Source organism: Zophobas morio, unplaced genomic scaffold (assembly GCF_036711695.1).
Source record: "Zophobas morio isolate AGI-343-1 ecotype UQ-CSIRO unplaced genomic scaffold, CSIRO_AGI_Zmor_V1 ptg000005l, whole genome shotgun sequence".
Taxonomy (NCBI): domain Eukaryota; kingdom Metazoa; phylum Arthropoda; class Insecta; order Coleoptera; family Tenebrionidae; genus Zophobas; species Zophobas morio.
In genome coordinates this window covers 11,304,584-11,320,264 of record NW_026972110.1, presented here as the reverse complement: position 1 = coordinate 11,320,264, position 15,681 = coordinate 11,304,584, and the positions used below count along the sequence as shown (strand labels likewise).

The 15,681-nt window shown below is 32.3% G+C and overlaps 1 protein-coding gene across 1 annotated transcript; it reads left to right on the top strand.

Moving 5' to 3' along the window:
• The first annotated feature begins 5,485 nt into the window (after positions 1-5,485).
• On the top strand, positions 5,486-9,356 carry LOC135122716 (cytochrome P450 6k1-like). Its single transcript, XM_064047094.1, has 4 exons — positions 5,486-6,359; positions 6,417-6,629; positions 8,786-9,037; positions 9,102-9,356. The coding sequence occupies exons 1-4, from the start codon at positions 5,486-5,488 to the stop codon at positions 9,278-9,280; spliced, it is 1,518 nt and encodes a 505-aa protein (XP_063903164.1). The 3' UTR covers positions 9,281-9,356.
• The last annotated feature ends 6,325 nt before the right edge of the window (positions 9,357-15,681 follow it).

Below are 15,681 nucleotides of genomic sequence, written 5' to 3'. Positions count from 1 at the left end.
GATAAACGGATAAATTTTAACTAACGATAACCTTGCAAGAGTTCAGAGCATTCGGTTTTACAGTTTCAAAGTTAAATATCAATATGTTGTTACACAATTTTAATTTTTTCTCAAAAAATCAAGATGTCTAGGGTAATAATTTTAACAGGATTGCCTAAACCACAGATGAAGGAGTATCTTATTCTATCAAACAGTATGAACACCTTTCTTGATTTAGTATTTTCCAATGAAGTTAAGTTTACAACTAAATATGCAGATACACCTATTGTAAATGAATCTATGTTTCACTCAAGCTACACAGTCCAAATTAATTGTTATGCCAAATTTCGTAATCTTGAGATAGAAGAAATTTATTTTCACTTTAACAATGCAAATTTTGAAGAAATAAATTATCGGCTTAATCTATTCAATTGGGAAACACTCTTTTTATCTCAAGATTTAGATCAAGCGGTGAACACATTTTACTGTATAATATACGATATAATTCAAGATATGGTCCCTGTAAAGAAATTCCGATCTTCCCAATACCCTAAGTGGTTTTCTGGAGAATTGAAAAAACTTATTCGACAGAAAAAACAACTACATACCAAATATAAGGAAACAGGTCACTGTAATGATTATTTTAAATTCTCACAAATCAGAAGACTTTGTAAAACTAAAACACAAGAATGTTATGATGAGTTTATACGTAGAACCGAACAAGACAAAAATTCTGATCCCAAACTATTTTTTTTTTATAGTTATCCAAATACGATGAAATATAATGAAACGTCGTCTTGCAAACCAAATGAAGTTATTTTCAAACAGTTTACAGAGATCCATCCAAAAGTATTGACCTGAACAAAGTACAGATATCTGGTAAAACAAATTTTAATCTCAGTCTAGTAACTATGGGAGGAGTATTTAATGGAATCTTAACCTTGAAACCTTCGGGTAGTGCTGGTCTGGATGGGATTCCAACACAATTCTTAATACCGTGTGTGTTTAACTTATGTAAGCCCATTCAATATTTATTCAACGTATCCATTTCCTCTGGTAAATTTCCTGATTTTTGAAAATCGAGTTATTTGGTAACAATTTACAAATCTGGTAACAAGGAGCTTATAACAAATTATAGGGGGATTTGCAATTAGCCTGTGTTACCAAAACTACTAGATCGACTAATTGCTGATCAGTTAAAAGTAGTATGTAAACAGACAATCCTCGAGGAACAACATGGGTTCTGTCAAGGAAGATCAACTGCAACAAATCTACTTATTTACCAAAATTGTATTGTAAGCAGTCTTGAGGGGGATAATCAAGTTGATTCGGTTTATGAAGATTTTTCAAAAGCATTTGATAGGATTGATCATCAAATTTTAATATATAAACTCAATGCAATGAATTTTGATGACAGGTTTGTTAAGTGGGTAGAAATCTTCATTACAACTCGTTCTCAACTAGTAAAAATCGGAAAATTCCTCTCAAAGGCAGTTATTGTAAAATCCAGAGTTCTTCAGGGAGCCCATTGTGGGCCTCTTTTATTTAATCTCTTAATAAATGATATAGGCAATTCGGTAAAATATTCGAGAATACTTCTCTTTGCAGACGACTTGAAAATATTCAGGAGTATATCTTCGGTACAGGAGTGTTCGCTTCTCCAGAGTGATCTCCTAAAAGTTGAAAATTGATGCAAATGGAACGATATGGAAACAAATTTTGACAAGTGTTATAATTTTTTTATATGACTAAACATAGCATTGTTTTTTCATATAAAATCAATCAGATACCGGTAAAGGTGGTTTCGGAAATTCGTGACTTAGGTATTATAATGGACTCCAAACTGTGTTTTGTTCCACTGTATATGTGGTACAATTTTATTGTTGTTAGTGTTGTTGTTGTTGTTGTTGGTATTGTTAGTAAAGCTTATAGAATGCTTGGGTTGATCAATAGATCATTGAAATTATTCTCCGTCAATTCGCATAAATTAGTAGCTCCATTGTAAGGTCTCATTTAGAATATGCAAGTGTGGTATGGTCGCCTATGTACGAGTATATGACCCATACCAAAAGTTTGGAAAAGGTTCAAAATTCGTTTCTACGCACTTGTGCATGGAAATTAGGGTACACAAGAGAAGAATATACTTACCAGAATATAAGGGACATATTAAATTTAAGCACTCTTGAAAGCAGAAGATTACATACTGACCTTATTTACGTTTTTAGATTATTTAATGGTTATATCAGCTGTTCAGAATTGTTAGCACTTTTTAGTTTAAACTGCCCCACAAGACAGATGAGAAGCAATCCAATTTTTCACACGAAGCTGCATCGTACGAATTATGGATTTTTTTGTCCAATAGCTAGATTAACTCGGGAAGTTAATGCACACGATGTGGGAATTTTTGGTCCGTCCTTAAGACAATTTAAATCTAACATTGAGAATTTAGTTATTTAATGTATGTAATAATGTAATTTTGAGTTTAATTTTAAGTTTATTTAATCTGATTCACCTACATCAGCACTAATTATTGTAATGTGTACTAAAGGTGTCTCCCGTTAATAAATTTATTTATTTTATAAAATTTGAATAACATTTTTACAGTTGCAAATTTTCGAGATGCCGTCATCGCGTGGGAGTATCCAGACAAATTTTGTTTAGCATTTTACCGTCTATACTATATTCCTAATGGTAATATACATATAAAATTTGACGACAATCAGTACAGCAAACTCAGAGATTATCTCTATAAAAAAATCGACAGAGACTACACACAGACAAAAAACAGACGCAAACGAGAGGCCACTTTTTCATAATCTAGGGGTCATGAAACATCAAGAAACATGAAAGTACCTCGATGGACCCTATAACATTACTTTCTTCTCTTACGCTCTGGAAATACAAATGGTATCCAACCGACGAAAATTGTTAAACAAAATATTTCTTGGAGTATCAGTATATACAGTGTGATCAACCAAAATTTGAAAAATTATTCTTGTGTTACTACTGCCAAACTTGATCTAAGTACCGGGCGATGTATGATGTATGCCACTTTGAGGAGAAGAGGAGATCGAAAAAGTTGGGTTATGACTTATGAGTTATTAATAATAAAGCCCCAAAGACAATACAAGAACTAATAAATAAAAAACAAGAAATAAACGATAAGAAATAAGAAATATCTTTTGTTGTATTCCTTGTTTCTTATTTCAGTATTATAGTTTGTACGTGCCGGAAATTGTTATCCTTATTTCTTATTTTTTCCATTGTATTTGAGCCTTAATAATCAATAATAAATTTTGACAACAAGAAGTACAATCGGATGACAGTTCTACCAATTTTAAGCAAAACTTGCGCAGACCGACTTGTACGCGCTTTATATAAACTCAGAAAAAAAATCTAAAAACAACTTGCACTACAAGTTTATAAGTTTATTAAATAAAAAAAGCTAAAAAGTTAAATATGATGTATTAAATTTGTTACATGCCAAGTTTGTCACCATTACGTTGCATGTTTACTAAATTATTATTAAGCCGGATGCTCCAAAAGTCTGCATTAAAGTCAATAAAAACAATGATAAAATTAGGAAAAAACGCCTAACAAATTAAATAATTTCTTCCACTTTCAACATTTTAGAGCAAACTGGAGGTTTTACAATTTGCTTTAATAACACTTTGACATAGTCCACATATTTTTTTTTTATTCTGGAAGTATTTTTGAATGAACATTTGACAAGAAAATCTAAATTCCGTATTGTTAAATTTTCAAAAACTGAGTACAGCAAGTTAAAAATATGTGAAAAATGGCCATCATGTATTTGTTTTTTGACATCTTTATTTACCTATTAGTGATATCCAGCTTCTTCAAAAAATTATAAAATTAGATTTTGCGAATTTTTTTTTTATGATAACCTCTATAAATTAGGAAAATATAGATGATACTAATCGTGGTGTAAGAAACTGAACTACACGAACTTGCTCTGCGACATTATTATAGGTAAAATAATATTATGAAATTTAGATTTTCTTTATAAACCACAGGTACAGGAGTGTATTATTTTATAAAATTTAAATAGCATTTACCATGCAAAATTTTGAGGTGACGTCATCAAATTGTTGGTAGGGATGAACAGAACAATTTTGGCTAGCGTTTTACCGTCTACACGATATTCCCAACAAACATTTGACAAGAATAATTGACCCAGTAGTTCCAGAGACCCATTTTTTCTTACTCTACGGGTCGTAAAACATAAATGTAGTCTTCCCCGGAAAGTAAAAAAGTAAATGTCAGAAAAATTGTGTGTAATAATTAATAGTAAAACAAATCACGAATCATATTTATTCAGTAGTAGCAAAATATCGTCATGTCATGAATTTAGGCATATATTTGAATACACAATGCTTTGGTGTATGAAATGACTAGCATTAGCTGTTCTGCGAAGTTAGGACTTAATTCTTCATTATCTAAAATAAAATTGTTGATTATTTGCAGTGGGTACAAGTTATCATCAAAATACACAACTACCAATTTTATCCCATTCTAGGTGGGGAAATTCAACTCAGCTAGTCACTCATGATAAAAGAAGAACAATTAATCTTAGTTCATTGGCTAACAATGATGTCTACAATTCGCGGGTTATTTCTTTCTGTAATGAAAAAAAAGGGCGAAGAGTTTAAAAATTATTGGATATCCAGATATTCTTTCTGCTTTTTCAATGTGGTATTACACCTGAGGCACTTTTCCTCTGAAGGTGATTTGATATATATTATTTAGTATGTTTACGTTTAATGTTTAATTTCTTACAGACTTTGTGACTTCTTTTTATTTGTTGTATTTTTATTAAAAGAAGCGAAATTTACAAATTATTTTATATAATTCGTTGAACTATGTGTTATTTTATTATATGTTGTAGTAACATCCACTTTAGTGTCAAAAATTACTACAAACAACCACGTCAAGAATGTTCTAAGTAAACCTCAAAAATTAGCACGACATGTACTCTAATTACTTTTTGTTATTTCATCTTTTTTTTACCATTCTTTATGTAACTGCTGCAAGACCTCCAAATTACAAGTATTTATGTTCCATTTTACATTATCCAAGTTTAGAAACAACAATGAAAACGAACGTCTGTGAAATATGACTATTGTCAAACAAGTTTCAATAAACAAATAATCAAAAAGTATATAATATGACATTATGTTAAAAGTATCTTTCACGTGTATGTTTTAATGGCCGCTTTATATGAAGGTATTGTTCTTTCCGTATACGTTGTGATTACATATAACTGACGACCACAAATAATTTTATACTTTGCGTGTGTCTTTACCATCTATATAATTTAGCGGCACAAAAAACGCAATGTTTTCTATTTAAGAAAAAACTGCTTCGGTAATACCACTAGTTGCAAGAACATGTTTGTTGTAGACACTTTGTTTTAAAAAAATCAAGTAAGTGGTAAAACTCTAACTTAACACTTTATTCTTCTGCTTGTTCTTGTAGGTTTATCATGTTGCTAACATCGTATTTACCTGTAGACACAGTAATTTTATTATCTGTCTTAATTTTTCTTACCTACAAGTATTTATCAAGAAATTTTAAACACTGGGAAAAGAGAAATGTTTCCTTCATCAAACCAAGTCCATTTTTTGGCAATTTTCGCGAAATTTCACTTTTCAGAACAACTATAGGCGAACATTTAGCTAAATTATACAATCAGACTAAAGAACCCTTTTTTGGAATATTCGTTTTTGACAAACCCCACTTAATAATCAGAAGCCCAGAGTTAGTAAAAGCAATTCTAGTGCGCGATTTTAACAATTTCGATGACAGAAATGTCGCTTCTGCTCCACACGACCTATTAGTTTCTAATATGCTTTTCTTAAACAAAAACCCGGAATGGAAAACTATTCGTGTAAAAATGACTCCTGTTTTCACTACTGGTAAGCTCAAGGGCATGCTGCCCCTCATTAACGAAGTAGGTGAAACAATGAAAAAGTACATCGAAAATATAATTCCACACGTTTCGGTGGAGGCGAAAGAAATTTGCGCAAAATATTCGACCGACGTCATAGCCAAGTGTGCATTCGCGATAAATGCGAACTGTTTTAAAAGAGATGATGCTGAATTTAGGAAAATTGGTCGTCTGATTTTTGATTTTCGATGGGCCACGGCGATACAGCAAACTTCGTATTTTTTCTTGCCAGGGTTGGTGAAACTTTTTCGATTAAATTTCATGGACGCTAGAGCGAGCAATTTTCTTCGTGATACGTTTTGGCAGGCCATTAAGCTTAGACAAGGGAGGATGCAGAAGGCTAACGATGTCATCGATGCTATCATTGATATGAAGGAAAATGAAGAATTTTGCAAAAGTAATAATTTTGGTATGTTAACTTTGTTTATTTTTGTTGTTGTTTTGTTATAAATTCGTGATTTTGTAGAGGGTGATAAAGTGGTGGCTCAAGCGGCCCAGTTCTTCGTTGCCGGTTTTGAAACAACAAGTTCTACAATGGGTTTTACATTATATGAACTTTGTCTCCATCCCGGTATTCAGCAACGATTGAGGAAGGAAATTAAAACGTGTCTTCAACAACATGGAGGATTTACTTATGAGGCCATCCAGAGCATGAAGTATTTGCATATGTGTGTTTGTGGTAAGCTATATAATTACCTACGGTACAAATTTTACACTTAATTTAACACGATCATAAAAAGCAGCAAAACAAAATTTAATAGCAACAATTATATAATGATTGACAACGAATAATAACTTGTTATTGTTATTTAGTTTTTAATTATAGAATACTCTGACATGGAAAACATCAAATCTCTTGACATTGAATGTAAAATTAACATCTTTTTTTTAACTGTAGACACTGTTACTACCTTTAAAAATTAAATGAGTATTAGAAAACCCACTAAAAATGCAGTAAACAAAAATAACAAAAACACGGATATGCAGGTACGATAATTAGAATTATAGTTACGGTAAAGAAACATTTTTTTGTAAATAATTTTATCCTAGCATTACAAAGATCCTAAAGTCGCAATTCACGTTATGTAATTAGCTAGTGATGTTAGTTGAGAAATTTTAAATACTATCTAAATAAAATATTATGTGCAATAACATAATTTGACGTTTACAAGTATCTTCAAAAATACAAAGTGGAAATGTCAGTTTATAACATGAGCAAAATGTGCATTGTTTGATTAAAACGGTATCTAAAGTATCACGGAAATGTTTTTTAAGTAACATGGGTATCAATCCATTACTTAATTTGTTACTTTAAGTACACGGGTCGCCTTAAAAATGTTAGGAGTGGGTTTGTAAAAATAATTTGCTCAATTTAAGAAACGACACGATCATCACATTTTTTTATTTATGTTTACTAAAAAATATGTCCAAGGTGCGGAATTTCTTGTACTTTAAAAATATGCTCTCTTATTTTTTTCTGGTTGCTTAGACAGGGTGTCTCAAAAAATGAATATCTAGACAAATTTACTTCAACAATTGCCACAAAAAAGATCCATTTACTTTTTTATGATCCTGCGAAAATTATAAAGTTATGATCCGTGATATAATGCACGTACAATATCAATTATATTCTATTTATCCCCACCAAAGGTGAAATCATGAAACGTGTCCAGTACAAGATAAGTTCGAAAGGTTAGGTGTTAGGTGTAGACAGATAATTTCCGATAAACTAGACTGATTGTCGTGGAATTTTAGATATGCTGTAGAAATATCGCGTAGATCTATTTGTCTGATCATCCCCCCCAACAATTCGATAAGATCAACTCACCATTTTCGTAGGTAAATCCTGCATAAATTTTATAAAGTAACATGCTTCTATAATTGTAGTTTTTTCATTATTTGGTTGTACTTTAAACTTCTAATAAAACCAAATTATATATATTTTTTTTTAATTTTTTTTTTTAAATGACGTCAACAAATTGTTGGTGAGGATGATTAGTCAAATTTTACCATCTTTTACCATCTACATGATATTCCTAACATACATACAAAATCTGACAACAATCAAATGGAAACAGGTGACCACTTTTTTTGTACTGTAGGGAATATGAAACGTCGCGAAAACAATCATAAAAGTGGCAAATCACCCGATGGACTCGATTAGCCTAGGAAGTAATAAAAATAAAATTCGCTGAATTCAATTTTATAATTTATATAGGAAACTGGATTTGTTTGTTTATGCTTTTTGCGCTTATTTTTGTCTAACTCGATTGTCGATAAATAACACATCGTTTGGATAAAATATTCAGGTGTAAAAATTTAGAGTGTGTTTGTGTCAATATTTAACTAATAACGTTATTAAAAAATCACTGACCTTTAATAATGAGCATTCAAATTCAATTTTTTGTCTGCAGTATAATAAATTTAAAGTAGTTCGGCCACCGTTTGTATTAAATTCGAACCATTGATTTTATTTTATTTAAAAATCTAATAAATCATATTGACTCCTTTTATAAATCAAAGTGCTGACAAATTAATGTGCTTGTGTTATAACTGTTATAGTAGTTATTTTTGGATATTGAAATCTTATATCCATTCGTGTTGCATACAAAATTTTTCTTACAACTGGGAAATTCGAAAATATCAAAAGTGAGAAAATAGGGGAAAAATGTTTTAATTGTAGGTACTAAACCCAACTTGATAACCCACAAATCAAAATGAGTGTATGTTAACATTCTGTTTATTAATTCATTAATAAATTCTTTATAATATGTATCATCATACTGTTACAGTGTCTACATTCTAGAAATCTATCCCTTCTTATTTTCTTTCCAGAAACGTTAAGAAAATACCCAGTGTTGCCATTCTTGGACCGAAGATGTAAAGAAGACTACCAAATACCCGATAGCAACGTTGTAATCGAAAAAGGAACTCCTGTGTTCATTCCAATGTTTGGACTTCATTATGATGAAAAATATTTCCCAGATCCACAGAAATACGATCCTGAACGATTTTCCGATGAAAATATAAAAAAAGTGACTCCTTTCAGCTACATTCCTTTTGGAGAAGGTCCAAGAAATTGTATTGGTAGGTTTGACATAATTAATTATTTATGTGTACTGGCTACTAAAAATGGCTAACATTTTCGTAGGTGAAAGATTCGGAATGCTGGGTACTAAATTAGGCTTGATTCATATTTTATCGGAATTCGAAGTGGAGAAAACACACGATACTCCAGAACCTCTACAATTTGAAGCTAAAAGTCTTGTTCTAGCCTCGAAAGTAGGTCTACCTATGAAGTTCAGAAAATCATTTACATCTGCTGCTTAGAATATGTGATGATGGTATTCATTCTGTGAATGTTATGATATTAATTTGTAGATTAATAAACAGCATTGCAAACCTCTGCGGTATGAATAATTATTCTTAGTTAAATAGCGTCTTATCAACTATAAAATATAATACACAAAAAAATGCGATTTAAATTAAACAAAATTATTAAACTTTGTTTATTTTTTAAATATAGTTAATTACAACAGTTTACATAAACTCTAAAAAAATAAATATAGTCACTTTATCACCTCTACTTTTACTTCCTTGTCGTAAATACGGAAAGTATTATATTATAATAGTGTAAAACTCAACAATTTTATTTCTTAATAACTCCAATTTACACGACTAACTATACAGCAATTATGTACAGAATAATTCCGACTCGACTGGAATGGATTTAACTAAACTCCTCCCATTGTCTGGACTACACTAACTGGTCCCGATAGTGGTTCCTCTTCAAACAGCCGCGCGGTCCTTCTCGAAGGTCTCCGTCACTGCTTCTAGGCTTGTTCTCGAACACGCGTCGCGACATTCGCTTCCAGGCTCTTCTCTGGCCGCTGTCACCGACAATAAGTCATCATGGCCGTACATACCAGAAACCATAGGCGTCGTACCGAGGCGACGTATGGGTTTATTTCGTAACAATATATTTCTCGACGTTTCATCACCCCTAGAGTATAAACCACCCGTTCTATATAACGTCTAGCGTTTGTGGTCTGCTGGGGATTTTATTAGACAGATAAACTCCAAAACAACTAGATTAATTGCTCTACAATCTTATATTCAGATACTTTATCAATATCGTGTAGGTCGTAAAACCCTAACCAAAATTTGTATGATGACCCTCAAATCTGATATTGTATTTTTTCTAAGAAACTGGATTTGTTTTATTATTTTATTTTAGGAACAAGGGAAATTCTGGGATCAGTTTTTTAACTTGTAATACCTATACAGTAAACAGTTAAGAAATACATATTAGATCATATAGTGAAAAACTCAGACAGGTAGGTATTCGTGAGAATTATTTTAATTTTTGAAAAGTTTTCCAATTTTTAGTGAAATTAATTACATAATTACTTCCAGTTAAAATTAAAAATAAAGCATTGTGTCTGTCTGAGTTCCATAAATTAGAAAAGCGGGTTCTTCTAATATTATCATATGTTTATTTTTCTACAGCTGTCGACAGCAAAAGTAATAAACAGGAGAATTTTAAATCTTTGGAAAGCAACATTTTAAAATGTATAAACTTATTGAATTTTAATTGACAATAAAATTATACATGTTTAACGCAATGATAAAAAGAATGTTGTTATTCAATTTATATATTAACTATTAAAAACAAAACACTAGGCATACCTATAAACAAAATAATGAGATTCAATGTACGGCTGCACCTAACAGAATGTAAATATTCTTGTTCTTTCTTAATTTAAATGTTATTTTTAATTATAATAATTACTTTAATTATAGTTTTAAAACAAACTTTAACATTTTGTTAATAATGTGTTTTTTATAAATTAGCTACAAAACTTAAAGAATGAGTAGTTTTTTTTTTTATTTTTAAAATTATTTATTATTATTGTAATACACGATCTCGTGAAAAAATATTAATGCATGAAAAAAATTATTTTATTAATTTCATTAACTAATTTTCCCGAAATGCTGGGGATATACACAGTTAGTTGTTGGAGTTACAGTGTATGTAATAAAAACTACGAAAACTTAATAAATAAATCTTTATTGAAAAAAAATAGTCTAAGTCTATCTAGAGAGAACTTTCCTCATATCTGAAGTATAACCCAACAAATCCGGCTTCTTCGAAAAATTATAAAGTTTAATTTTATGCATAAACCACAAAGGTGGGGATGATTAAATCAATTTTTACTGGTGCTGTGTCACCTACACCATATTCCAAAAGTACACATAAAATTAACAACAATCAATCCAGTAGTTTCCGAAATTAGCTGTCTAATAAAAATCAACACAGACGATACACAGATGGAAACGCGAGATCTACTTTTTCATACTCTATCATGAGAAAACATGAAATTGCCCGTTCGCCAGGTGGGCCTTATTAGAATATGTACTTCCTTAGCTTACGTTCGGAAAGTATAATTGTACAAATCCCGTAAAGGACATAATGTTGTGTCCCAATTTTATAATTAAACTTCGCGCCGGAAGAAATGTTCCCACAACGTAGGCAATCACCCATGTTTTAGCGCGTTATAGGTTGGTATATAGCCCCTACAAATACGTAATAATAGTGTGTTTTCTAGGAGCTATAGGTTGGTAGTTTAGGGAGTTGGAATGTAGAGTCCAGATGAAAATTATATTTTAAAAAATATTTAGGGGAGATCGTAGATCGAAGGTGTTCAAGTTATCTTTGACGATACAATCATAACAAGGGAAAATAAAGATGAACATGATAAAATTCTGCAAACATTGGGTTTTTTATGATGGGATTGATTTTGCCAGAAATAATGGGATCACGTTATTAACTCTTCCGCCACACTGCAGCAATAAACTGCAGCCCCTTGATGTTGCAGTTTATTCCTCCTTCAAACCTCGATACAATACAGCTATGAACAACTGGATGTTATCCAATCCAGGCAAAACAATTACAATTTACAATATACGACTGGATTCACTAAAACAATTATGTCTCACGCATTCAGCCAAAGCAACATATTAACTGGATTCCAGAAAGCTGACATTATTCCGTTTAATCCAGAAGTCTTTAGTGACGATGATTTTTTGTCTTCTGCTGTCACAGATAGAGATTTGCCTCAAGAGCAAACATTAACAAGCGCACCAATGCGTTTAGAAACTCAGCTTGTGTTCTCCGCCGAACTCGAGGAATCTCTGGAGTCATTGAATGCTGGCCCGTCGATCCAGAATATACAAGACAGTGCCTTCTTCTGCTCTTACGGAATCAACACAGAAAAATACAGCTAACCAGTGCACTTCACCAATCCAATCTTCTTCAAATGTTAAAATAGTGACTCCGGAAATGGTGAGACCATTTCGGAGAGCGCCGCCAAGAAGGATGGCTCGACGAGGCCGTCAGCCCGGCAAGACAAAGATATTAACAATGACTCCTGAGAAGGAAAATGGCAGCAGTGAATGTCTCACAGAAACTCCAAACAGCAAAAAGTCCAACCTTAATAACGACACATGTGCTGTTATGAAGAATGATGTGATAAGAAAACAAAAAATAAATAATATTAAGAAAAGAGTTTTTGAGAAAAGTGACACCGAATCAGTAAATGAAAATTCTACAAATAAAAAACTAAGAAGACTTAAGGAAAAACTACAGGAAAGAAAATGATAAAGACCAAACAAAATTCAAAACAAAAAGACGAGAGAAACAAAACCAGAAAAGGAAAAAAAAAAGGTAAAATTAAGAACGATAACAGTAAAACGGAGTGTCAAGACGAAGATATTTCGTACGATAATAGTTCCACTGATAATGATTTTGAAGAAAATCCTGACGATCCTTAGTACTGCTTTGTTTGGCAATTAGAAAAAATTATGACTATGCGTCTATGGCCTTTATGCCGTAGATACGTCCTTGAGATATGTGTAGGGCACGGTTGTATAATGATAGGTTTGTACACTAATGGCTTGGGATGGCGACGCTTCTTTTCGATCCCTATATCCATGGAAAGGACACATACAGCTAGCTCTACCTTGTCGAGCGGAAATCGTTCTAGTTATTTTGGGGATTTTCGTTTACATTGCTTTATGAACAATACAAAATTTGTAAATGACATTTGATCGGAGTCGATAAGTACGATTTCTTTTATTAATTACATCGGTTATAGACAGATGCCTATAGAGTTCAGTGTCCCTAAAACGTCAAAAACCAGGCGACGCGATCGGCAATTGGCGTCGCTGACCAGGGATATGCAAATGTATGCTAGTGTATCAATCAACCTATCTATTCTACAACCGTGGTGTAGGGCTTACAAAAGATATCGATGATTTCATTTGTCACGAATCTGAACAGAATTCGTTTTTTAAACTACCTTGTGGACTTAACGTAATTACTGAGACTGATCGATAATGCCAAATTATTAGAAAAAGTTATTAGTTTAAAAAGACCAACTAGTGTGATTATTAAAATGTTTAATTTTGTTAACCTGCTGCAAATGTTTGAGAATTTAGTTAACTTTGGAATGTTTAGAAGTATTGTTAGTTTTTCGCTTTTTTCCTTATAAGAAGTACTAGCACTAACTTCGTCTTGTGATATTTAGGTCAATATAAATTCGTGATTCAAACTTAAAATGTTTTTCCCTTCCCAAAAAAAAGAATGTCAACTCTCCCCAAACCCTGGTTCAACAAATGTCTCTGATGGTGGGGAGATCTGACTCATATCTTATTTTTTATTAAAATCCTTATATCTTTTTGCAGTATTACCATATTCAAAAAGTAATGACGCCAAATTATGCCTGCATAACAAAGCTATCGCTTAAAATCCCAGTCATATTTCTATACCTTATTTATAGGAAATTGTGATGATTTAAATAAAAAGCGGTTCAAGTCTCCCGGACTCCCCTACTTCATGGGGAGACTACGCAATAAACGCATAGTTTATTCCAATAGCTGATGTATATATAATATGGCGCAGATTTTTTGGGTATAGAAATATGAAGTGCGTTTTGTACCTACCTCTATAGAGTTACTTCAATTCAGTTTTCTCTTTTCAGAATGAAGAAATAAACGATTTTTGTCTTCCATATTTTGTGTTTGATTTAGGGGCACTTTTCCAACCTTGTGGTTCTCTACTTTGCATTTGAACGCATTCCGTCATAAAAACACACACACAACGTAGGGTTCCACTTTCTTTGACAATCACAAGTCAAAGCCAAATTTTGAACATTTCGCGGTTTTTAAAATGTTTTTCATTATCAGTATCACAGTCAGAATGCTTTGGTAAGAAATGGAAAAGAGTAGGAGCCGGCGAAAGTCATAAGAGATTATACAGCCTGTTACAGAAAAAAGTACAATAAATTTAACCACGAACAGAACTCGTCAACAGAAAACATTTTTCTATTTGGCATTTTTTCAAAAACGAATTTTTTTATCACAGTTTTACCCCCCCATTATTTAACGAGCCGTCCACGCATTTCTTCAATTGTTGACCGTGAATTTCACTTTCGATGCATCAGGTGGAAAGTGTTTGTTTTTACCCAATTTTTTGGCGAGTTGGTTAGCGATAACGTTTTATCAGCTTCAAAACAGTTAGTTCCTTTTCGACTTTTCTTTGTGGTGTTTTTACTTTTCGTTGTGTGAAGTTATGCCCCGCTATTCGAAAAGTGAATACACGAATATGGTGCTAGTGTATGGAGAAGCCCAGGGAAATGCAGTGCAAAGTGCAAGCATAAAGAATTTTGATATTTTTGAAATTTTGCGGGAACAAGTGATACGTGCTGCTGAAACAATTCGAAACAATGAAATTATGTTACAAAGAGTCAAAGATTCATTTCGTCGCCGCCTTTAGTGTTGTCTAGACAATAATGGTGGCTACTTTGAACATTTATTATGAAGTTTTTGGCGATTTCAAGGTAGGTCTCCATTACCTATTACAGTCTTGCATTCAAATGTTTACATTTTTTATTCCGTGTTGTGTTCATTTCTTATCCCTCTCCGCAAGAAACTGCTTTGTTAGCTAGCCATGGGCGGGTAGGTGAATTTGTATTAACTCTTTGACTAATTTTAACTCAATCACGAAAGGGTTTACGAGAAAATGTTATTTACAAATTTAATTGCTTTGAATTAGTTCTATTACCAGTTAAAATTAATGTACTTTTTTCTGTAACAGGCTGTATACTGTATAGACTGAGACGGTCGAATGAATATTAGTGAAGGAAGAGAAGAGACTTAATGACGATTTCCCTTTTTTTGTGGGATTAAATTTGTGATGTTCAAATGTTTGTATTGGTTTGTAAAATTTCATTTTTGAAAGCTTGGGGGGTTTTTGCAGCTGGGTGAATGAATAATCAGTTTTTCAGACCTGTTTCACAGCTTCCCTCGCCACGACCACGAAGAAGGAACAAACGATTTGCCCTTCATATTTTGCCTTTTGATTTAAGGTCACTTTTCCAACCTTGGGGCTTGAGGCCCACTACATTGCATTTGAACGCATTCCACCATTAAAAATACACAACGTAGGTTGCCATCTTTGTAAATGACATTGTAAATGATCACAACTCAAGGCCAAATTTTTATTTTTTCGCGGGTTGTATAACTTTTTGTATCTACGTTTCAATTTGGTGGGGTGTTTGGAGCACCCTGGGAGTACCACAATATTTCTATGTATCTTTTAAACTATGCACCAAAAAAATATAACTTTTCCGACAACCGGATATTTTTAAATTTGTTCTTTAAATAGTAAC